The sequence below is a fragment of the Marmota monax genome, unplaced genomic scaffold (genome assembly GCF_021218885.2).
Source record: "Marmota monax isolate L192 unplaced genomic scaffold, Marmota_monax_Labrador192_F-V1.1 WCK01_AAM20220418_F8-fsc00045, whole genome shotgun sequence".
Classification (NCBI taxonomy): Eukaryota; Metazoa; Chordata; class Mammalia; order Rodentia; family Sciuridae; genus Marmota; species Marmota monax.
In genome coordinates this window covers 13,055,102-13,081,503 of record NW_026692132.1, presented here as the reverse complement: position 1 = coordinate 13,081,503, position 26,402 = coordinate 13,055,102, and the positions used below count along the sequence as shown (strand labels likewise).

The window sequence follows — 26,402 nt, the reverse complement described above, 5'->3', positions numbered from 1 at the left end:
TTGCCTCATTATGTGATTCTGTGTTATAATTCTAGGAGTGAGTGAAAGAAAGTCAAACTGGAAAACTTGTCATGCTTTATCTTCATATTGAAATCATATTCTGGAAAAAAAAGACAGTCTCTATCCCAAAGAATCAATGCATATGAGCTTAAAGCCATGAGTCATATATATTTGTTTGCTTCAGAAACAAATTCATGAAACTCCATATTTGGAGCTTCCCTATTATGAAGCTCAAAAATAGGCAACAATGTGATTTGGTAATAGAGATCATAGGAGTAATTCCAGTGGGGCATATACATGTAAAAATGAATTAGTTTGATGCTTACTACAAAAGTTAATGTGGGTCTGAGGCTATAGTTGTGGTGGAGTGCTTGCCAAGCATGTGTGAGGCACTGGGTTTGATCCTCAGCTCCACATAAAAAATATATAAATGAATAAGATAAAGGTATTGTGTCCATCTATAACTAAAAAAAAATTAAAGTTAATTTGTATATTTTTAAATAAGGCTATTTTTCCCCAACAAAAGTAGAACTAGGATTTTTCTTTGCTTTGTCTTGCTTCTTTGTAAAGCACATACCTATTTTCCATAAATTGTAGAATTTTATACAAAATCCTAAAACTTTCTCAAACAATGAATACCTTTCTAAGTATTTATTTGGCATCTTGTATTCACTCTTGATGAATTTAAGATCTGATTATAAATTCAACAAATAAGTCAATTGTTGCCCCTTTCTTAGAAAAAAATTGTAGAAGGTTTCTATTAGACCATTTAATGCTAGTGATTTATCTTCTTCATATCCATCAAATATAATTTCTGGATTAATTTTATGGTTTATCAGGTTAATAAACATTAAACTGAGACTCTAACTTACATTGCTGCAAAATAATATTTGAACAGGGAATGATTAAATGATTTTTAAAAGTCTCTTATACAATTTATGTATAATGGGAGGAATGGCAGAACATTTTCAAGAAGCATTTCTCACCATGGAAACCTGATTTTAGAGACTTAGAATTCTGGAAAATGTTTATTTATAGAAATTTGAACTCCACAATTTGCAAAACACTATTCTAAAATTCATGCATTTGATTGAAGTAGATCAAGAGAAGGAAAAAGATACACATTATGAGTTATGATTAGATTAGTAAGTAATAATATATCATCCCCTATGAGGCACTTTATTTTTAGGAAGTTCTTTCCAAATTATGCAAATGCAGCATAGTACAAAGGCAGGTAACTGAACCCAGTGCTATAATCCTCATACACACAAGTGTTTCAGTACCTGTCATAGTCCCAGATTAATCAAAATGGATGAGCACAGTTAATTTGTAGAATTCATTTTAGGCTAGAACACTTCATGTCCTCGTTATATTTCAATAGAGCCTACAAGTCTCTAATTTGGCAAGTCCATGCTTGGTTTCACACACCATCCTTAGCATCACATATGATGAGGCCACAGATTGGAGAGCAGATGCTATAACCACCTCATGTTTATCTTCTCACTTTGAATGAAGGGTTTTTACCAGTAGAAAGATCAATATGCAAAAAAGATTGGTAAGAAATAAAATAACTATTTGATATGATTAAAATGTTGTATTATCTAGATTCTACACTGGCAACTTGTATGTATGGTAAGGATAAAGAATGTGAGGGATTTTTGATATATAGAATTTAAACTGTGGTATTCAGAATTGGATGATCTAGATTCATTAACAAGACTGTCGCTGCAAAACAAAATATCTTGTCAGGATGATAATAGAAAAATAAATGTAAATTATAATAGTAGTGATTTTTTAAAATTTATGTTTGCCTTGCATCTGAATGCTGTGTTATGTTGACAGATCTGGGAAATTTTAGTGGCCGGACAAGAAGTGCAGTCTCTGTGAGGGAAGGCCAGGGGGTTGTTCTGATGTGCTCTCCTCCGCCTCATTCACCAGGTACAGTAGGATCCCATTCTATATTGATGCTGCTCTGTTTTTCTTTGTTCATTCTTTTAGATGGTGTATTGACAGGGGAACATTCCAGGTGAAATGTGCATGGTTTTCTTGATATATATCACAGTACCAGATGATTAATTAAAGAACCTATACTCTACATACCATTAGTTATGAGTCTAAGCTCCTTATGATAAACTTGTTTTATTGCCATTCTAACTGTTGACTGTCACAGTGCTGCTTCTGCCTGCCATCAATGAGGAATATATTGCCTAGAGCACCAGGCAAGCGATAAAATGAGAGAATGAAAACTTTCAAAATCATTTGAAGTGCAAGTTGAGCTAACTGAATGCCAATGTGCATCTTGTTTCAGAAGATAAGCTGGATACTTTGTTGTTTATGATATTCTTTGCCATAATGGAACAAAAACTACTAAGTATTTTTTGAGTTTCAAACAAAACTAGGTTTTTTTTCCCCCTTTTATGCTTGAGGTCTTATAAAATCAGGGAAATAGGTAAGTACTTCCCAAGGCTTATGGAAAAAGAGTGCTAACCTGTACTCTGATCATTTACCAACTCACAGCTAACCATATTCATCTGTTGAAATCCTATAATTTGAGATCAGTACCTCTTCATACCTCAATATGGTTTTCCCATAGCACAACTTCAGAGTGGCCAACATCAATTAACTAGAAAGAAACATAAATAACAAAACCCCAATCAACCACTGGAAAAAGAATCCAGGGTCCTGATATATCAGCAAGTTGGGTTTTTTGTTTGTTTGTTTGTTTTGTTTTTTAGTGTGACAAACATTTTGTAGGTTATATTGTCCATTTAGTAAAGGAGTTCATTTAGAATTTTAGCATAGATAATTCTTAAAAATAACAAAAGAACCTACATTTATTTTCTTAAGGGTTCTCACCCTTTAGCTGACCCTCTTTCTAATGTTCTATGTTGTTTTTAAGTGAAAATAAAGTATATCACATTTCAATAAGAAAAAAAAAATGTTTGAAAACATTTTGCTTTGATACTCAAGATCACAATTGGGAGTAATTTCTTAGTTGTACCTACCCAAATCCTATGTGTCAATTTAGTTATTCCAATTTTTTTGTGAGCAATTTGTGAGTTTACAATAAACACATACTCTCACTTGCACCTAAATCCACATTTACTTTCTATGAAAGCAACGTTATGTTTTAGCTTTTTAACTCATAAGACCGTAGTTTAGGAAAATCATCTAGATGATTTCTCATGTTCATTATTAGATTTGATTTGGAGAATATTATTAGAAGGATAATTGTTAGAGATTACAAAAAGGAGGAGGAGGAGAACATAGTGGGCTCTACAAAGAATGAATAAATTCATCAACAGACTGACAGGAGTTAACAACATGGAATGACCCCTGTGGGAACAAGCAAGATCATCTGAGATAAAATCTACATTGCAATACTCTTTGAACTTGTCTTTAAACAAAAAGTAAAATGGGAGAGAATGATGTAGAAAGCAAAATTGTAAGATTACACATAGATAAAATATCCAATTGACAGGAAAAAAAACTATATAGAGATTTCTGGTAGAAAAATAATATAATTATTACATATGTGATAAAATAAATATGAGCTAAGAATACACGTTAAAATTTTGAGATAATGATATGATTTCTCATTGAGATAAATATATGTAAGGCAAGATAACTGGTGATCTTAACAACCTTAGATATTCACTTTCTTATTACCAGTACCTGTAATAACTGCAGTACTCACAAACATCCTTTTTATCAGACCGGTGCCTACTATATTTTGCTCACTCCTTGCAGTACCCTGATTCCAGGGGACCTTTAATTTCATTAGAATGAACAATTTATGAATACTGTCCTCTTTCATTATACTTTTTCCTCCTCTGATTCTCATTCTCTTTCAATTTTTATCATTTGCTTACATTCAACCTCAATTGTTTTTATTCTTTCTTTGCTTCATCACATTGACTTGATAGTTGGCAAAACCCTAATTGTATGTATATCCAACTCTTATTCTATTGCATACCTGAACCTATTCAGTTTAATAACTGTTAAAAATATTAAAACACAACAACAAAATACTTGCAATACAGACTAATCTCAATTTAAAAGCCAAATTGTAAACTACAAGCATTCCTAATGCAGACAAGAAATTTCAAAAACATCTATTCCTTTTACTATACTTTTGTTAAATGTAAAATTTTCTTCAATGTGTCTTATGCCTCCTTATTTTCAGCAGATAATTCTGCATCCTATTTTACTTTGGAAAAGAATCAGAAGATCCTTCTACAACACCCATTCACCAAGGCAAATACCCAATAATATTAACAGCCATATTCTCTTCCCTTTTTTTCAGTATACTATGTATTGACACTTTTAAAGCTAATTCCTCAACTTTTGTATGGTAGCTCATCTTCCTTTTTCCTACTTACAGAAATAACTTTAACAGGTCTCCCTTCCTTCTTTTGCATTTTTACCAGAGATTTTTTTTTTCTTTTTTGTATTATCCCCATCACCATGAAATATGCTGTGTTTTCCTTCATCTACAAACAAAATGAAGCAAAACTCTCTGGATCCATGTTCTCTTTTAGCCCCTACCTCAATTTTCTGCTCTCCTTTACAGTGAAGCTCCTGAAAACTTTTGCCAGTACAAACTCTATCCAATTCCCCATTCTCCTAATCCCATTCATATTCATAATCCCATTCATATTCATTCATTCTCTCTCTCTCTCTCTCTCTCTCTCTCTCTCTCTCTCTCTCTCCAGCCTCTAGCCTCTCTCCATCACTCCACCTCCATACCTGTCTTGGAAATATTTATTGAGATGCAGTTCATATCTCATAAAATTCACCCATTTTAGATGTGTAGTTCAATGAGTTTTATTAAATGTACACAGTTGTGCCACCATCCCCCCCAAAACAGTCTTAGAATAGTTCCGTAATTGCAAAAAGTCTTTAAATCCCTCTCATATCTCTAAGTGATTACTGGTCTGCTTTCTGTCTGTAGTCTTTATTTTTTAAGAAATTTTAGTCTCTCTCTCTCTCTCTCTCTCTCTCTCTCTCTCTCTCTCTCTGTGTGTGTGTGTGTGTGTGTGTGTGTTAGTGTATTTTTTTCTGAGATTCATCCCTCATGGCATTTATTGATATTTTTACTTTATATTGCTGATTAGTATTTCATTGTATGGACTTGTGACATTCTGTATCCAAACCCCAAAGGATGAATATTTGGATTTTTTTTTCTAATTCTCAAGTTGGTAATTTATTTCTCTATAAAATGTCTTCATTCAGCTTAGAGTACCCCAGTCTTGGTTTCTCTCCTATCTTCTTCATTTCCTTTGCTAATTTTGTCTTCTTTTTTTTTTCAATTGTTTAATATTGTAGCCCCCCAAGCGTCAGTCTTTTCATTTGTTTCCTTAATAAACCTTCATTCACTTAGTTCTTGTCAGATAATAAGGCTTGATATCCTCCAAAGATAGGTCTGCAACTGGGGCTCTGGCTTGTCTAGCACTGTACACTCAATATTTTTATCTTGATAGCTAACATGTACCTTAAGCTTAACTACATTTAAAACTAAACTCCTGGTTATATCTCCTCACAAACCTCCATTCTTATAGTTTTTTTTTTCACATATATGAATATAAATATGAATTCTTATTTGTCTAATTTATCTTCCAGGGCCTGATTACTAGTTCATTGACAATATCTTTTTACCCTGTCCTTGCATGGTAGAAGAGAACATGGGCTTCTTCTGTGAGAGCATTAATCTCATTCATGAAGACTGCTTTCATAATTTATCATATTCTAAAGGAGATTTTCTCCTCATATTCTCTAATTTGGGGAATTTGGATTTCAACAGAAGGAATGAGGAGGTACACAAACATTCAAACATAGCAGGTGGCTTTTGGATCTGGGACTTACAGGAGGTAGTTCATTTTAAATGAGAGTGTGGCCTGCCTCCAAGGCCTTTGAAGTTGCTATTTCTTATGCCTGGATCCCTCTCTTCAAGGTATCTGAATTGCTTACTCTCTCACATCAGGTCTTTCTTCAAATCTAAAACCTTTCCTGACCTTTCTTTTGAGATTCGCACTATTTTCCTCTATTTTTTCCCACATACTATTTAAAATTACTTATTTAATTGTTCATTTTTATAACTTTTAGTTAGAATGTAATCCCATTAGGATGGAAATGTTGTACCCAGTGCCTAAGACAGTACCTTGCATAGTGCAGGAACTAAACAAATATTTATTGAGTGAATCTAATGCATAATATTCATGAAATAAATGGAATGAGTCAAAGTTTAAACCAATAAATATAAGAAACTTTGAAAGACCAATAATAAAAACAGGGAAAAATTTGTCAGGTTTGTAGTAGAAACCTTTCTTATTGTTTTACCTTTATCCTATAATTATTTTGTGAAGAAACATAACTATGGAACAGAAAAATGAAATATGGTTCTTATTATTGACTTTGAAGAATAAAATGTGACATTTTTTTTATTTTCCCTAACCAACTACCAAAAACTGAAGGATCAGAATTTATTATTTGAGATCACAATAATATTGAGAAATGTGATTTGATTCTCATGCCTTACTTACTCAATTAAAAAGAACTCTAAAAATATCTAGGAACTGTCAGGTCTAAAAGCTTGTTGAAGGGGAAGGGGAAGTAAGTAGGAACCAGCCAGGGTTGATTCCCTGATTGGTATTTGTGACCTAAGAAGTCAAGACTATGATGAAGTCAATAACTGCCTTTTTTGTTTGTTTTTGGTGGGTGAAATTAAATATTGCTATAGTCATAAATAACATAATTCATAAAAGAAATCTCAGATTAAAATTTCTATTTCAGTCCAAAGAGTCATATAAATTATGATAGTGCACTTGTTTAACTGATTTTTAATTACATTTTGTTTTCTACTCCTGTTTTACTTTCTTCTTTCAAATTCAAGTTAGTTTATTATTTTACCTATAGAAATTTTATTACGTGAAGTAAGGTCTTACAAGTAAAAATTTACTAATCCTTTTACCTATCATAGTATATTATCTGTTCTTTCACAATATGAAACTTGCCATGTTCCAATTTATATTTCCAATATTTATCTCAGTACCCAACATTTAATGAATACCTATCTTAGTAGGTATTCATTAAATGCATAGAAAATCAGTGACTGAGCATAATGATTCTAATAGTTGAGTTTATAGGGTTTTAGACACTTGATGTCTACCTTCTGATAAAGTTTATTCTAACTCATATTCATGACAAATATTTGGATCATTTAATATCACACATTCAGTTATTATTTCAAAATACATTATTATATTTTTGATTACTATGATTCAGTGAAAGCTATATGAAATGATACAGCAGATTATACATCAGAGATTAAATAATATTCTCTAAGATCTATTTCCTTATAGCTCTAATGGATCTAGAATGCATATTTCTTTTGAATAAAATCAAAAGCTAGGATTAACTTATTCACTAACTTTCTCTTTTTGCATCTAAGGATTTCAATATTAATCCCTCTTAGCAACACAAATGAATGAAAACATTTTGATTGGATTCTGAGGTGGTTACTCATCTACAAGGAAGTAAATACATTTTTTGTGATTGTTAAACACATCTGTTCAAAATGATACTTTACTGCCAAAATAATACCTCTGTCAGTTTAATAATTATGAAATTCAGTGTTTAATTGTATATAATGAAAAGCTCTGTAAAAAGAAGTGTAGAAATAAACTTCATAAAAATCTATAACCACAAATAAAATTACTTTATGGTTTAGAGGCTATAACCATAGTACATTTTATTTTATTTTATTTATTTTTATTTTTTTTTAATTTTTTATTGTTGGCTGTTTAAAACATTACATAGTTCTTGATATATCATATTTCACAATTTGATTCAAGTGGGTTATGAGCTCCCATTTTTACCCCATATACAGATTGCAGAATCACATCAGTTACACATCCATTGATTTACATATTGCCATACTAGTGTCTGTTGTATTCTGCTGCCTTTCCTATCCTCTACTATCCCCCCTCCCCTCCCCTCCCCTCCCCTCCCCTCCCCTCTTCTCCCCTCTTCTCCCCTCTTCTCTCTCTGCTCCCTCTACTGACATTCGTTTGTCCCCCTTATATTATTTTTCCCCTTCCCCTCACTTCCTCTTGTATGTACTTTTGTATAACTCTGAGGGTCTCCTTCCATTTCCATGCATTTTCCCTTCTCTCTCCCTTTCCCTCCCACCTCTCATCCCTGTTTAATGTTAATCTTCTTCTCCTGCTCTTCGACCCTACTCTGTTCTTAGTTACTCTCCTTATATCAAAGAAGACATTTGGCATTTGTTTTTTAGGGATTGGCTAGCTTCACTTAGCATAATCTGCTCTAATGCCATCCATTTCCCTGTAAATTCTATGATTTTGTCATTTTTTAAAGCAGAGTAATACTCCATTGTGTATAAATGCCACATTTTTTTTATCCATTCATCCATTGAAGGGCATCTAGGTTGGTTCCACAATCTAGCTATTGTGAATTGTGCTGCTATGAACATCGATGTAGCAGTGTCCCTGTAGCATGCTCTTCATAGTACATTTTAAATCAAGAAGTCAGTACTTTATGTTTCAGTTAAAAATATTATTTATTTATTTATTTATTTTGGTACTGGGAATTAAACTCAGGGATGCTGAACTACTGAGCCACAACCCAGTCATTTTTATTCTTTGAGATAGAGTCTTGCTAATTTACCTCTGACCTCGCTAAGTAGCTGATGCTGGCTTTGAATTTGTAGTTCTCCTGCCTCAGCCTCCCAAGCTTCTGGGATTACAGATGTATGTCACCACACCCAGTTTATATTTTGATTTCATTATATATATACACATTTAAATCTTATACTGACATGGGACTTAAAATTCTTGAACAAAATATGAGGCTATAGGAAAAATAAAAACAAATACAACATCTTACCATGTAATCACATAATCTTTACAAAATATTTTAGAAATTATTTTTATCCTCATTGTGCCAATAAAAAATCTAATTTTCACAAAATTAAAAATTTTAAGCTGTAATTCCTAGTAAATGATAGAATCAAAATGTCAGTCTTTGATAAAGCTAGTAGTCTATTGGCATTGTGTTTGAAGATATAGTAAAACATTTATGGCATGAATACAAATCAATACTTTTAATGGGACTATCAACACCTCAAAAATTTTGTGTATCTAATTCTATTAAATACGTATCTTTTTATTCAACAATTATTTTCTGTGTCAACATTTAATAGGTTTAGACTATTTATGCTTATTTCTGCCATCTTATTTTTCATTATTAGTCAGCTTTTTGTTGTTGTTGTAACAAAACATCCAAGAAAAAATAACTTAGAGGAGGAAAGATTTGTTTTGGCTCATGATTTCAGAGGTTCTAGCCCATGATTTACTGGCTCCATTGTTGTGGGGCCTCAGGTGAGGCAGAACATCATAATTTAAAGATATAGCAGAATAAAAGAGCTTACCTCATGGCAACCAGGAAGGAGAGAGAGAGAGAGAGAGAGAGAGAGAGAGAGAGAGAGAGAGAGAGAGAGAGAATGAACGAACCAGTGGCTATGGATAAAATATATCCTTCAAAGACACACCTCAATGACTTTCATACTTCTGACTTGTCCTTTCCTCCTAGGTTTCTACCGACCACCCAATATGCAGCTTCAATATGTGAGATTATGGGGAACATTCCAGATTCAAACTATAACATGTTAATTATCCTATTTTTTTAATTCATTTGTCCTCTTCGCTTTTATTCTTATATTTTGTGGTTGTTGTTGCTGCTTAATAGAAGGTTTTAAACTACATTTTTTCGCATTTCATTTCCAATTTAATATTTTTCATTATTTTGGAAATTATACATAAAACTCAATAAACCTGTATGATTTTTCTTTATTCATTATTCGAATGTGATTTAAAGAAGAAAGAGAACTCAAGTTTCTGGCTCTATGACTGTTCTCTATTAACTAAGAAATGAAGAAGTTGGTTTGGGAAGATTGGTTAAGTTTTGGATACATTATGTCTTATGTACCTGTAGTTACCACAGAAAACTGGATACATGGAGGCAAGAGAAGAAAATTTTAAGCATAATTACCATAGAAGACTGATATGTAATTATAAGATTGATTAAGATCTCTTAAGAAGAATGTTTATAGTGTGATCACAGGAAATAAGTCAAATATATTTTTCTTTCTATAGTAAACACTGGGAGGAAAAAAGAAAATTGTTTTGTTTCTAAGATACCAACCAGTTTGAATAGCTTCCATTTACTGACAATTTGTGCATTTATGTGATGTAGTTTAAGCAGATTTCTAACAATATGTAATCTTTCATTTTTCACCTCTAAATGATGGCAAAACTTAACTGTTTAGATGCAAAAGATTTATTGATTCTTCACAGACCTTATTGTATTTATCAAACCTCAAAAGTTAATGCACCTTCTGGCTGCCCAGAACACAAGAGCTCTAAGGTTATGAAAGGAAAACAGCTTATATCATCAAGAAAAAGTGGGCAGAAAGGAATACTTAGCATATATATTGTTCACAAAGAACATTACTAAGTCCTGAGACAAGGAATAAAAAGAACACAGAGGATGCAAAGATGGACCCAAAAAGCTGAACATTCTGTAGGCAAAATATCAGAATATATAAAGCTTTTTGTAGCCAGAGAGAAAGAATAAAAGACTTAGGCTGATGAACTTTACCATTTTCTTTATTTTAGTGCCTAAATCCCTAATTTATTCTCAATCTGACTAGTCTAGTGTGATTTTGTATTCATGATCCTGTGACACTATTTGGAATTGAGTTCCAGGCAAACTAAGTCCCCAGTCATGGGTATATCCGCCTCCCCACAAATGTGAAACCATAGACTTAGTTCCAGTTCTCTCATTCTCTTTCTCTCAGTTCAGCAGGCTACCATCTTGCCTTCAGTCACAGGCAGAACTGTGGTGGCACCAGTGTCCTGCATAAAGAATACCAGAGGGTCTCAGAGTGAAGGAAGATAAAATCATGGTAACTGGTTAAATAAGAAACAACAAGGAAACTGGATTAGAGCATTTTGTAAAGATTTACAAAGTAAACTTATTTTATTTCTGCGTGTATGTTTTGAGCCATTATAAAATATAGCTGTATTCAGAAAGTAATGAGCTATAGCAAACTATGTCTGAGCATACAGTGAATGAAGTAGCATAATACATTTGGTTGCACCTTTAACAACTCTTTGTTGCAAAATAATATAATTTCTTCAGTTCAAAATCAAACAGCAATAGACAATGAATGTCTAAATGCCTTGATTTTTTTTTCCTAGATGCTAAGTCTAAGCAATCCCTCATTCCCTATGACCTTGAAACTTCTTTTCTATGAAGTATTAGAGTGCAGTTTGCATCTGAACTATAGTGTTTTAGTTGAACATTCCTGTCAAAGGGGGACAAAAGAGATTTTTTTTCTTTAAATTAAAAATATTTTTTACCTTGACCTAATTTAAAACAGGTAGACAGGTTCATCAGTCACAAATCCATTGCAGAGCCAGATTGTGTATAATAAGTAAACAAATCCAGATAATACAAGCAATGGCTCTATAGACATTATGATGAAGGAAAGCAAGACATTTTTTTTTAAGATGGACACAATACCTTTAATTATTTCATTTAATTTTATGTGGTACTGAGGATTGAACCCAGTGCCTCACATGTTTGAGGCAGGTACTCTACTGCTGTGCTAGAATCCCGGATAGTTTGCTTTTGTGTCATAATTTTACCATGATAGTTCACCTGGCATTTGGACTCAGACAGCCAGGGGTTCTCATCTTGGACTTGACACTTAATATTGGCTTTGTTTTTCAAAACTTTTCTTACCTGTAAAGGGAACAATGAAAGCTAACAGCACAGGATAGTTGTGAAAATTAAGAGGCAGTTCATGTAGGGCAATTAGCCCAATGCTTGAAGGAAAGTTAGCATTAGATTCAATTTTATCTTGAAGATCTGTCTTCCAGAATCCTCTTTAAAATGCAAATGCTTTAAAGAAAGGTGATACTTTAAATCATTATCTGCTAACACTAATTACTAGTTGGCAGTTATGAATTGACATCAAGTTGACAATAAGGCAACTGGAAGTTGAATGAAACTTGAAAATGTGAATCTGAACATTTGAGAAGAGATAAAGATTAAGTAAAGGGCAAAGAGCCCTGACAGTAAGGACACCAGGTATCATTGTGATCTTTAGAGAACCTCTTTATACTAGGATAATTAGTGTCCAAAAATCTTCCTTCAAAGCCAACATATATAAGATAAAAATAAACAAAATCACAGATGTGAAAATATTTTGGTTGATACTTTTAATTTTAAAAATAAAATTTTATTTTCAAAAAATCTATCTCATAATTTAAAATGATATAATAACTATAATAATAAAAAAGGAAATATTTTTTGGCATCCTTCATTCCACAAAGTAGTAAGATAGGATTGACACTTCATGCTTCATATTTAACTTTTATACCAAGGTACGAAAGGTAATTTTCCCAAAAGTATTTGAGGAGTTCACCAATTTCCTCAAGGCCTCTCTTAATTATTTATTCCAAATTACTATATGTTGAATGACATAAGGTCTTCTTTCATGTAGAGTTTCTTGTCACTTATTGGATTTCTTAGTAACTTTGCTCTGATGATTGAAGCTATTTTCTAAAAGTACTTTATTAACTTCTTGAAATCCACAACTTTTGCAAGATTTTCAGTTTCACTTTGCAATAGACTAGTGCAATATTCTCTTGTATGTTATAAATAACTGAATAACCCAAAAGAAACTGGTTAAATGGAAAAAGAGATTCGGTGAAGCGTATTTGTAAAGTGACCAATTCATTTGTCATTATGTGATTATTATTTTTTCTTCTTTAAAAAAAATTTTAATTGGGGACTTGATTTATATTGGACACAATGAACTCTATTTTTTAAGTTCATCCTAAAGTAGGCCATTTCAGGATAAAGAGAATGAAAAGAAATTAATAGTTTATATTTTTCACTTGTATCTTATTTTTATTTATTAAGCTTTTTAAATTTTTTTTTACAAGGACACAATACCTTTATTTTTTTTACAAGGACACAATATCTTTATTTATTTTATTTTTATGTGGTTGAGAGTTCAACCCAGTGCCTCACATGTTCAAGGCAAGGGCTCTGCCACTGAGCCACAACTCCAGTCCCTTAGTTTTAATTTTATCTTTGCTTTATGAATTTAATATTATTGCCTCCATATTATAAATGGGGATAGTCATGCTGAGAGCAACTTACCGAAGTCTGCCTAATAAATAAAAAGATTCAGTCCTGTGTGATTCCAAGTCTTTTGTCCTTTCTGATTATATAATATGGTTTTCCTACATATCATATTATAATTTTACTGAAAATCCTGTTTTCTGTACATACAAGCTACCTGTCAACATGTTTGTTGTAACCATTCAAATGAATAAGGAATTTCATCATTTGTTTTGATTGACTTGACCAAATTGTTAACAAAACATTTAACACTGCTAAATCAAGGATATAACAGTATGTAAAAGTAAATAAATAGATATAAATTTTAATATTTTTACCAGTTAAAATAATACAGTGCAAAAGTGTCACTTTTAGCAATTATTCAGAAGCTAGACAGGATAGCTAAGGAAAACAAGAATACTGAATGAAACAATAGAGAAATACAGGGATAATTTAGTTTTCTTATACATGTTTTCCTATGTGGATACAAAATAATACGAGTCTTATACCCTCAATTTAACCAGAAAGACTACTTCAACCCAAATTGTACTGTCCATTGATGCTTTTATAACAAGCGTTCTAATTAGTTGTTTGCCTAGATTTAGTAGTTATCAAACAATATATCTTTAAATTATTTAAAAATCTTTACAGGTCGGTTTTAAAATACATCTTCTTTTCCTCTTGTGCTCTATTTTGTTATAATACATTCTTTAGCTGTCACTTCAAAGGAAAACGCAATGTGTTTTGGACTCTGGTGTTTTTACTAGCTAACAAAATTTGTACATGGAAAACTAAATATTACAAAGCAAACCTTTCAACCTGGAATTTGTTTTAGAATATTTAGACACAGCAGAAGGGAAAAGATTGAGAACATTGCAATAGCCCTTTTTTTCACGTCTTAGTTTGATGTGGGATTTTACCATAGAGTGAATCAGATTTATTCAATTATTTTTAGTGCTGGATTTGACCATATTCCTAACTCCTTAATATAGCCTATTTTTTCCTCTTATGAAGTACCCCACAAGAAGATAGTAGATGATAATGGGCTAGGGGAGCAATCCACTCACTCCTTTCATTTTTGGCTCACATACTTGGAATAGCTAGTATTTTTCTGTTGCATTGTTGTGGAACTCCACTTGCATTTGACATGGCCATGGTGGCCAAACATCCGGTCATTTAGTGTGGTGGAGTGCCACCAAGCTGACTTGAAACAATGAGTTTTTACTCCAGAAAGCCTCATATTTTCTAAAAACTGTAACACTTCTCTGTTCTGTGGTATGAGGTACCAAAGAAATTATTTTCTCATCAACTGGGATCCAGTAAGGGAAGATACTAAAAAACAAACAAAAAACCCACACATAATTAGTTAACTAGTTAAATGTGAATTCTGACTAATATTTGCTAGAATGTTGTTTACAAGGAAACTGTGAAAAGTTAGCAAGAGTTTCTACCCTTGAAGATTAGAAACCTGGCTTATATAATACTTTAAAATAGGATATTGGTATTATTTTTCTCAAATTTCTTAGGTAGATAGTGCAATAGACTTTTGACAGAAACAGAGCAGCCACATTGATTCAGAAAAAGAAAAGCAAGTAAACAGCAGCAGGTCCTGGCTTTAAATGAAGTTTGATTAACACTGGAAATAATAGAATCGACAATGCTACAGACCAGTTCTTTTCTTTCTTCTTTAACACATTGTACTATTCTATTTCCCCATTTTACTTAGCTCACTGGACTAAGAATAATCCCTTCAAAGTTAAATTCCTCTCAATAAGGGGTTCATAATTTTTTTTCTGAAAATGTGTTGATAATAAATATGTTTGGCTTTGTGAATCACAGCGTCTGTCACAGCTTCTCAACTCTACCATTGTAGTAGGAAACAACCCAAACAACATGTGAATGAAAAAATGCCTCTGTTAAAGAAAAGCTTTATTTATACCTAGCAGTATTTGAATTTCATATACTTTTCACCCTTTAAATGTTTTTTTTTTTTTTTTTTAAAAAAAAAAAAACTATTTAGAAAGTTAAAATCCATTCCTAACTCTGAAGCCATAAAAAGGTAAGGAGAAAACAAGATTTGGCCTATTGCTATGATATGCTCACCCCAGTCTTAATCCTAGAGTCTCCTCCTGGAGCTGTGTTGTTAAGAGGCTTTCTTTTTTTTTATTTTAGATTCATTTTTATCTCTTAAATATTAAAAATTGTCAATCCATATTCAAAGCTTTGTGTACTAGATAGCAAAAATTTATATCAGTATGCTTTTCTTGATTTTTCATACTTGGTTTGTTGCTGTCTCATAATATTACTTAGTGAAATGGCTACTAAAAACACTATACAACCAAGCATATTGGTTCAAACTAATTTAGTTTGAAACCAAGTGGGTTCAAAAACATTAGAAGATAACAGTTTATACAAAGTCACAAATAAGATTAAAATGTAAACATCTCTTCTACTTTCTTTTTTGAAGCAAAAGAATTGTTTTTATTGTCACCATGTAATATGATTTTGGAAATAGTCACAAACACATAAATATTGATTACATTCCACAAATAATCTCAAATTTATAAGCTAATAGTCCACATAGAAAATAATTTCTGTAGTATGAAGAGTAAAAAAAAGTTAACTGTAGCTTTTGCATGAAGTATTCCTTTATTCTCCAAATGACAAGCATATCTAAGATCTTACAAAATTGTTTTCCTCTAAGAAAACAAATTTTATTTTATTTTTTAATATTTTTCTTTAATTTTTATTGTTGGTTGTTCAAAATATTACATAGTTCTTGACAAATCACATTTCACACTTTGATTCAAGTGGGTTATGAACTCCCATTTTCACCCCGTATACAGATTTCAGCATCACATTGGTTACACATCCACTGTTTTACATATTGCTGTACTAGTGTCTGTTGTATTCTGCTGCCTTTCCTGTCCTCTACTATCCCCCATCCCCTCCCCTCCCATCTTCTCTCTCTACCCCATCTACTGTAAGGGGCTTTCTTAATAAGGCCAGGTATTTTTTCCTAATTCATCATAACCCTTCCCTCTCTTTGTAATACTTTTGTGTGATACAAGCAGGGAATAAGCATACATTATTTATCACCTTTTGGTTGTACATGACCAATACCCAGCTCAAAATCACTTAATCTTATTCTAAACAGGCTCTAAATTGACATCAGACCTGGGAAGTTCCAGGAATTAAACAGATAGAAGGAGAAAACTCTATCTTTCTGAGTCTGCTGTCACTACATGTTGGTTATGTTTATCTCATTACCAATATACTTTTTTTCTTTTTCTTTTTTCTTTTCCTTTCTTCTTTTTTTTTTTTTTTTTTGGTGGGGAGGCTGCCTGAGTTTGGGGAAAAGGAATGTGTGGAGAGGAAAGGAGGTAGTTACCATTCCACCTGACTACCCTAGAAGAAAGATAGAACTTATCTCTTAAGAAATCTATTATAAAAATTTTCGGCAAATGCTATTAATTTTGGTATGTTAATTATCACATTATATTTTTCTAATTTTTATCAAAAGAGGGGAAATGATTATACACTGTGGAGTGGGATAGCTGGGTCAAATGGTGTTTCCATCCCCGGTTTTCCACAGATTCTCCATACTGCTTTCCAGATTGGCTGCACCGATACCAACAATGTGTGAATGTGCCTTTCCCCCCACATCCTCCCCAGTACTTATGGTTGTTTGTATTCTTGAGAGTTGCCATTCTGACTAGAGTGAGATGAAATATTAGAGTAGTTTTGATTTGCATTTCTCTAATTGCTAGAGATGTTGAACATTTTTTCATGTATTTGTTGATTGATTGTATATCTTCTAAGAAGTGTCCAGTTTCTTGGCCCATTTATTGATTGGGTTATTTGTTTTTTAAGTGTTTAAGATTTTGGAGTTCTTTATATATTTTAGAGATTAGTGCTCTATCTGATGTGGATGTGGTAAAATTTGTTCCCAAATTGTAGGCTCTCTGTTCACCACACTGATTGTTTCGTTTGCTAAGGATTAGAGCAAACATTTGGCATTTAGTTTGGGGGGATTGGCTAACTTCACTAAGCATTATATTCTCCAACTCCATCCATTTACCTGCAAATGCCATGATTTTATTCTCTTTTAATGCTGAATAATATTCCATTGTGTATATATACCAGGTTTTCTTTATCCATTCATCTACTGAAGGACATTCCTGTATTGTAAGAATTAATATCAAGAATCAATGAATGGGATAGATTCAAAGGGGAGAAGGGAAGGTAAACAATGGCCAAGAGTTACATTTAAAGGTCAAACTGAATAGGACAGCCCAGCAAAAAGAAAGAAACCATTGATAGTAGCATCACACTCTATGTGCAGTCTTACATATATCTAGGGTAATGATGTGCATCTCATTCCATCATTTTTCCTGCCCCCATACACATTCCCCAGCCTCCCTCCCCTTTGCCCAATCAAAGTTCCTCCATTTTTCCCATGCCCCCCCCCCCCCCCGCATTATAGATCAGCATCCACTTATCAGATAGAACACTCAGCCTTTGGATTTGGGGCATTGGCTTATTTTGCATGATATTCTCCAACTCCATCCATTTACCTGCAAATGCCATAATTGTATTCTTTTTCAATGCTATATAATATTTTATTGTGTATATATGCCACAGTTTCTTTATCCATTCATCTATTGAAGGACATCTAGCTTGCTTCCACAGTTTAGCTATTGTGAATTGTACTGCTATGAACATTGATATGGCTGTGTTACTATAGTATGCTGATTTTAAGTCCTTTGGGTATAGACCAAATGAGTGGGATAGCTTGGTCAAATGGTGGTTCCATTCCCAGTTTTCTAAGAAATTCCATACTGCTTTCCAGATTGGTTGCACCTATTTACATTCTCACCAGCAATCTATGAGTGTGCCTTTTCCCTCACATCCTCACCAACACTTACTGTTTGCATTCTTGATAACTGCCAATTTGACTGGAGTGAGATGAAATCTTTGTGTACTTTTGATTTGCATTTCTCTAATTGCTAGTGATGACGAACATTTTTTTTTTTCATATATTCGTTGACTAAATGTATATCTTCTGAGAAGTATCTGTTCAGATCCCTAGTCCATTTATTAATTGAGTTGTTTGGTTTTGGGGGGTTAAGTATTTTGAGTTCTTTATATATCCTGGAGTTAGTGCTCTGTTTGACATGTGTATGGCAAAAATTTGCTCCCAAAATGTAGGCTATCTCTTCACTTCATTGAATGTTACTTTTGCTAAGAAGAAGCTTTTTAGTTTGAAACCATCAACTTATTAATTCTTGATTTTATTTCTTGTGCTTTAGGAGTCTTATTAAGGAAATCAGGGCCTAATTCGACATGATAAATATTTGGGCCTACTTTGTCTTCTATTAGGTGCAGGGTCTTTGGACTAACTCCTAGGTTCTTGATCCACTTTGAGTTGATTTTGTGCATATTGAGAGATAGGGATTTAGTTTCATTTTGCTGTACATGGATTTCCAGTTCTTCCAACACCATTTGTTAAAGAGGCTATCTTTTCTCCAGTGTATGTTTTTGGCTCCTTTGTCTAGTATTAGATAACTGTATTTATGTGGGTTTGTCTTTGTGTCTTCTATTCTGTACTATTAGTCTACATGTCTATTTTGGTGTCAATACCATGCTGTTTTGTTATTATAGCTTTGTAGTATAGTTTAAAGTCTGGTATTGTGATGCTTCCTGCTTTACTCTTCTTGCTAAGGATTGCTTTGGCTATTCTATGTCTCCTATTTTTCCAAACGAATTTCATGATTGCTTTTTCTATTTCTATAATGAATGACATTGGAATTTTAATCTGAATTGTATTGAATCATATAGCACTTTGGGTAGTATGGTCATTTTGACAATATTAATTTTGTCTAACCAAGATCATAGGAGATCTTTCCATCTTCTAAGGTCTTCTTCAATTTCTTTCTTTAGTGTCCTGTAGTTTTCATTGTAGAGGTCTTTTATCATATTTGTTAAGTTGATTTACAAGTTTTTTGTTTGTTTGTTTGTTGTTTTTTTTAAGGCTATTGTGAATGGAGGTAATTTTTCTAATTTCTCTTTCAAAAATTCATCACTGATGTAGAGAAGTGCGTTTGATTTATGGGTATTGATTTTATACCCTGCTACTTTGCTGAATTCATTAATTAATTCTAGAAAATTTCTGGTGGAGTTTTTTGGGTCTTCTAAGTATAGAATCTTGTCAGCAAATAATGATAGTTTGATTTCTTTTCCTATCTGATCCCTTTAATTTCTTTTGTCTTTCTAATTTCGGTGGCTAGAGTTTCAAGGACAATGTTGAATACTTTGAATCCATACAGTTATTAATTCTTGATTTTATTTCTTGTGCTTTAGGAGGACATCCCTGTCTAGTTCCAGTATTTAGAGGAAATGCTTCCAATTATTTCGCCATTTAGAATGATGTTGGCCTTGAATTTAGCATAGATAGCTTTTACAATGTTGAGGAATGTTCCTACTATTTCACATTTTTCTAGTGTTTTGAACATTAAAGGGTGCTGTAGTTTGTTAAAAGCTTTCTCTGCATCAATTGACATAATTATATGATTCTTTAAGTCTATTGATGTGATGAATTATGTTTATTGATTTCCATATGCTGAACAAATCTTGCATACTTGGAATGAACCCTGCTTGATCATGGTACACTATTTTTTAAATATGTTTTTGTATGTGATTTGCCAGAATTTAATTGAGAATTTTTGCATCAATGTTCATCAGGGATATTGGTCTGAAATTTTCTTTCCTTGATGTGTCTCTGCTTGGTTTTGGTATTAGGATGATACTACCTTCGTAGAATGAGTTTGGAAAGGTTTCTTCCTTTTCTATTTCATGGAATAAATTGAGGAGTATTGGTATTAATTCTTCCTTGTAGGTTTTGTAGAACTCAACTGTGAATCCATCTGGTCTCAGGCTTTTCTTGGTTGGTATGCATTTGATGGTGTCTTCTATTTCCTTGTTTAAAATCGATCTGTTTAAATTGTGTATATTTATTGACTCAGTTTGGGTTGATCACATGTCTCTAGAAATTTGTCAGTTTCTAATTTTCAAAATAGTTTCTGATTGTCTTCTGTATTTCAATAGTGTCTGATATGATATTTCCTTCTTCATTGCAAATTGTCGTAATTTGAGTTTTCTTCCTCCTCCTTTCTATTGGAGTCACTAAGAGTTTGTCAATTTTATTTACTTTTTCAAAGAAACATCTTTTTGAATTGTTTCTTTAGTTTCAGTTTCATTGATTTCCACCCCGATTTTAATTATTTCCTGTCTTCTTCTGCTTTTGGCATTGGTTTGTTCTTTTTTTCTAGGACTTTAAGCTATAATGTCAGGTCATTTATTTGTTGGCTTTTTCTTCTTTTAATGATTGAACTCCATTCAATGATCTTTCCTCTTATCACTGCTTTCATAGTGTCCCAGAGATTTTGATAAGTTGTATCACAGTTCTCATTTACCTCTAAGAATTTTTATCTCCTCCCTAATGTCTCCTGTTATCCATGCATCATTCAATAGCACATTGTTTAGTCTCCAGGTGTTGGTGTAACTTCTCTTTTTAATTTTATCTTTGATATCTAATTTCATTCCCTTCTGGTCAAATAGAATGCAGGGTAGAATCTCTATTTTTTTTTTTTTTTTGTATTTACTGAGACTTGCTTAATGACATAACATAAGGAGAAGGATCCATGTGCTGCTGAGAAGAAATTGTATTCAATCATTTATGGATGCAATATTCTATATATGTCAGTTAAGTTCAAATTATTGATTGTATTATTGAGTTATGCAGTTTCTTTGTTTAGTTTTATGCTGGAAGATCTATTGAGTGGTGAGAGAAGTATATTAAAGTCATCCAGAATTATTGTGTTGTGGTCTATTTGGTTCTTGTATTTGAGAAGGGTTTCCTTGATATACATAGATGCCCCATTGTTTGGGACATAGATATTTATGATTGATATGTCTTGTTAATGTATAGATCCCTTAAGCAGTATGAAATGCTCTTTATTCCTTTTCACTAGCTTTGGTTTGAAGTCCACTTTATCTGATATGAGGATGGAAACCCCTGCTTGTTTACCAGGTCCATGTGAGTGGTACATTTTTTTCCCACCCTTTCACCTTCATTCTGTGGATGTCTTTTCCTGTGAGATGAGTCTCTTGAAGGCAACATATTGTTGGGTCTCTTTGTTTTAATCCAATCTATAAGTCTTTGTTTTTTAATTGAAGAGTTTAGGCTATCGACATTCAGAGTTATTCTTGAAATATGATTTGTATTTCTGGATATTTTGGTTTATTTTTTGTTTGCTTGTTTTTAACTTAACTTGGTCTCTCCTTTGATTAGCCTTTCCTTTAATATAGTTCCTCCCTTTGCTTATTTTCATTGTTGTTTTTTATTTCCTCCTCCTGGAATATTTTGCTGAGAATGCTTTGTAATGGGGGCTTTCTCACTAAATTTTTTTAACTTTTGTTTATTATGAAAGATTTTCATTTCATCTTCAAATCTGAAGCTTAATTTTGCTGGATATAAGATTCTTGTTTGGCATCCATTTTCTTTCAGGGCTTGGTTTATGTTGTTTCAGGATCACCTGGCTTTGAAGGTCTGGGTTGAAAAATCTGCTGAGATACAAATTGGTCTTCCCCTATATGTGATCTGATTCCTCTCTCTTGTGGCCTTTAAGATTCTATCTTTATTCTGTATGCTAGTGCCTTGGCGTAGATCTGTTGTAATTTTGTATATTTGGTGTCCTGTAAGCCTCTTGTATTTGATTTTCCAATTCATTATTCATGTTTGGGAAACTTTCCGATATTATCTCATTGAAGAGATTGTCTGTTTCTTTGGTTTGAAACTATTCCTCTATCCCAATAAGTCTTAGATTTGGTCTTTTGATGCTATCCATAATTCTTGGATAGTCTGCTCATGGTTTCTTACAATTTTCACTGTGTGGTCAACTTTATTTTCCAGATTGTATACTTTTTATTCATTATGTGATGTTCTGTATTCCAAGTGATCTAGTCTGTTGGTGATTCTTTTTACTGAGTTTTTTATTTAGTTTATTGTTTCCTTCATTTCAAGGATTCCTGATTTATTTTTTTTCAGAATTTCTAGCTCTCTGGAAGTAATATTTTGCTACCTGTATTTTCTCCCTTATCTCTTTGTTGGAGTGATCAATTTATGCCTGTATTTGCTTATTTAGGTAATTCTTTAATTCATAGATCATTTTAATTATGAACATTCTGAACTCCTTCTCTGATAGTTCATCACCTGTGCTGTCCATGGGTTGTTATTTGTAGTATCCTGGTTCATTTGGGGCACTTTTCCCCCTTGTTTTTTCATGTTGTCTATGTGTGTTCCTTTCTTACAATGTTGATCTGAGATGTTACAGTTTCTACTTTATAATCTTGTAGGATCTGTGCAGATTATCTAAACCTCACCTTGGGATTGCGCTTCCAGACCCTATCAGTGTCCAGTGATGGATGCTAATGCAAGGTGGTGATGGCATTGGTGGAGGTAACTGGAGATATTAGTGAAAGTGGATACAACCTCTTTCAGAGATGGGGCTAAAACGGTGGGCTATACACTGGCTTTGTTATGCCTGTTCTGAGATACAGCTGATTCTAAGCCCTGTCCATTGTCCCAAGGTGGAGACTGCTGTGTGGGGAGGACTAGAGCAATGACTGCAGTATCCCAAGACTGAAGTGGGTTAGGAGTGAGATGTGGGGTAGAGTTGGCCTACCCTGGGCCTGGGCTCCCATGCAGATCAGCAAGGTGGTCCAGGGTCAGGACTTGAGCTCTGGTATGGGTATCTTAATCTTTTTTTGAATGAAGTTTGTAAATATTCCGTTAAAGATTTTTGCATATGTTCATAAATGATATTAGTGGGGAGTTAATTTCTTTTTTTTTAATTTTTTTATTAGTTGTTCAAAACATTACAAAGCTCTTGACATATCATATTTCATACATTTGATTCAAGTGGATTATGAACTCCCATTTTTACCCCATATACAGATTGCAGAATCACATCGGTTACACATCCACATTTTTACATACTAGTGTCTGTTATATTATGCTGTCTTTCCTATCCTCTACTATCCCCCTCCCCTTCCCTCCCCTCCCATCTTCTCACTCTACCTCATCTGCTATACTTCATTTCTCTCCCTTGATTTTTACCCTCTTTCCTTTCAGTTCCTCTTATATATAACTTTGTATAACCATGAGGGTCTCCTTCCATTTCCATGCAATTTCCCTTCTCTCTCCCTTTCCCTCCCACCTCTCATCCCTGTTAAATGTTAATCTTCTTCTCCTGCTCTTCGTCCCTACTCTGATCTTAGTTACTCTCCTTATATCAAAGAAGACATTTGGCATTTGTTTTTTAGGGATTGGCTAGCTTCACTTAGCATAATCTGCTCTAATGCCATCCATTTCCCTGCAAATTCTATGATTTTGTCATTTTTTAATGCAGAGTAATACTCCGTTGTGTATAAATGCCACATTTTTTTTATCCATTCGTCTATTGAAGGGCATCTAGGTTGGTTCCACAGTCTTGCTATTGTGAACTGTGCTGCTATGAACATCGATGTAGCAGTGTCCCTGTAGCATGCTCTTTTTAGATCTTTAGGGAATAGACCGAGAAGGGGAATAGCTGGGTCAAATGGTGGCTCCATTCCCAGCTTTCCAAGAAATCTCCATACTGCTTTCCAAATTGGCTGCACCAATTTGCAGTCCCACCAGCAATGAACAAGTGTACCCTTTTCCCCACATCCTCGCCAGCACTTGTTGTTGTTTGACTTCCTAATGGCTGCCAATCTTACTGGAGTGAGATGGTATCTTAGGGTGGTTTTGATTTGCATTTCTCTGACTGCTAGAGATGGTGAGCATTTTTTCATGTACTTGTTGATTGACTGTATGTCCTCCTCTGAGAAGTGTCTGTTCAGGTCCTTGGCCCATTTGTTGATTGGGTTGTTTGTTCTCTTATTGTCTAATTTTTTGAGTTCTTTGTATACTCTAGATATTAGGGCTCTATCTGAAGTGTGAGGAGTAAAGATTTGTTCCCAGGGTGTAGGCTCCCTATTTACCTCTCTTATTGTTTCTTTTGCTGAGAAAAAAACTTTTTAGTTTGAGTAAGTCCCATTTGTTGATTCTAGTTATTAACTTTTGTGCTATGGGTGTCCTATTGAGGAATTTGGAGCCCGACCCCACAGTATGTAGATCGTAGCCAACTTTTTCTTCTATCAGACGCCGTGTCTCTGATTTGATATCAAGCTCCTTGGTCCATTTTGAATTAACTTTTGTGCATGGCGAGAGAAAGGGATTCAGTTTCATTTTGTTGCATATGGATTTCCAGTTTTCCCAGCACCATTTGTTGAAGATGCTATCCTTCCTCCATTGCATGCTTTTAGCCCCTTTATCAAATATAAGATAGTTGTAGTTTTGTGGATTGGTTTCTGTGTCCTCTGTTCTGTACCATTGGTCCACCCGCCTGTTTTGGTACCAGTACCATGCTGTTTTTGTTACTATTGCTCTGTAGTATAGTTTGAAGTCTGGTATCGCTATACCACCTGATTCACACTTCCTGCTTAGCATTGTTTTTGCTGTTCTGGGTCTTTTATTTTTCCATATGAATTTCATGATTGCTTTCTCTATTTCTACAAGAAATGCCGTTGGGATTTTGATTGGCATTGCATTAAACCTATAGAGAACTTTTGGTAATATCGCCATTTTGATGATGTTAGTTCTGCCTATCCATGAACAGGGTATATTTTTCCATCTTCTAAGATCTTCTTCTATCTCTCTCTTTAGGGTTCTGTAGTTTTCATTGTATAAGTCTTTCACCTCTTTTCTTAGGTTGATTCCCAAGTATTTTATTTTTTTTGAAGATATTTTGAATGGAGTGGTTGTCCTCACTTCCATTTCAGAGGATTTGTCGCTGATATACAGGAATGCCTTTGATTTATGCGTGTTGATTTTATATCCTGCCACTTTGCTGAATTCATTTATTAGCTCTAATAGTTTCTTTGTAGAGCCTTTTGGGTCTGCTAGGTATAGAATCATATCATCTGCAAATAGTGATAATTTAAGTTCTTCTTTTCCTATTTTTATGCCTTTAATTTCTTTCGTCTGTCTAATTGCTCTGGCCAGTGTTTCGAGAACTATGTTGAAGAGAAGTGGAGAGAGAGGGCATCCCTGTCTTGTTCCAGATTTTAGAGGGAATGCCTTCAGTTTTTCTCCATTCAGAATGATGCTAGCCTGAGGCTTAGCATAGATTGCTTTTACAATATTGAGGTATGTTCCTGTTATCCCTAGTTTTTCTGGAGTTTTGAACATAAAGGGATGCTGTACTTTGTCGAATGCTTTTTCCGCATCTATCGAGATGATCATATGGTTCTTATTTTTAAGTCTATTGATGTGGTGAATAACATTTATTGATTTCCGTATATTGAACCAGCCTTGCATCCCAGGGATGAATCCTCCTTGATCATGGTGTACAATTTTTTTGATATGTTTTTGTATCCGATTCGCCAGAATTTTATTGAGGATTTTTGCATCTAGGTTCATTAGAGATATTGGTCTGTAGTTTTCTTTCTTTGAAGTATCTTTGTCTGGTTTAGGTATCAGGGTGATGTTGGCCTCATAGAATGAATTTGGAAGTTCTCCCTCCTTTTCTATTTCCTGAAGTAGCTTGAAAAGTATTGGTATTAGTTCTTCTTTAAAGGTTTTGTAAAACTCTGCTGTATACCCATCCGGTCCTGGGCTTTTCTTAGTTGGTAGTCTTTTTATGGTTTCTTCTATTTCTTCAATTGATATTGGTCTGTTTAGGTTTTCTATATCCTCCTGACTCAATCTGGGCAGATCATATGACTTAAGAAATTTATCTATGCCTTCACTATCTTCTAATTTATTGGAGTATAAGGATTCAAAATAGTTTTTGATTATCTTCTGTATTTCTGAAGTGTCTGTTGTGATATTGCCTTTTTCATCCCGTGTGCTAGTAATTTGAGTTCTCTCTCTTCTTCTCTTCGCTAGCATCGCTAAGGGTCTGTCGATTTTGTTTATGTTTTCAAAGAACCAACTTTTAGTTTTGTCAATTTTTTCAATTGTTTCTTTTGTTTCGATTTCATTAATTTCAGCTCTGATTTTAATTATCTCTTGCCTTCTACTTCTTTTGCTGTTGTTT

The 26,402-nt window shown here is 33.5% G+C and overlaps 1 protein-coding gene across 1 annotated transcript in view; it reads left to right on the top strand.

Moving 5' to 3' along the window:
• Window positions 1–26,402, top strand: part of Cntn5 (contactin 5) — a 1,252,743-nt gene that overhangs the window by 836,412 nt on the left and 389,929 nt on the right. Inside the window, exon 7 of the mRNA XM_058570757.1 lies at window positions 1,843–1,938. Within this exon, the coding sequence (XP_058426740.1) occupies window positions 1,843–1,938 (96 nt within the window). The remainder of the gene's footprint in view (window positions 1–1,842; window positions 1,939–26,402) is intronic.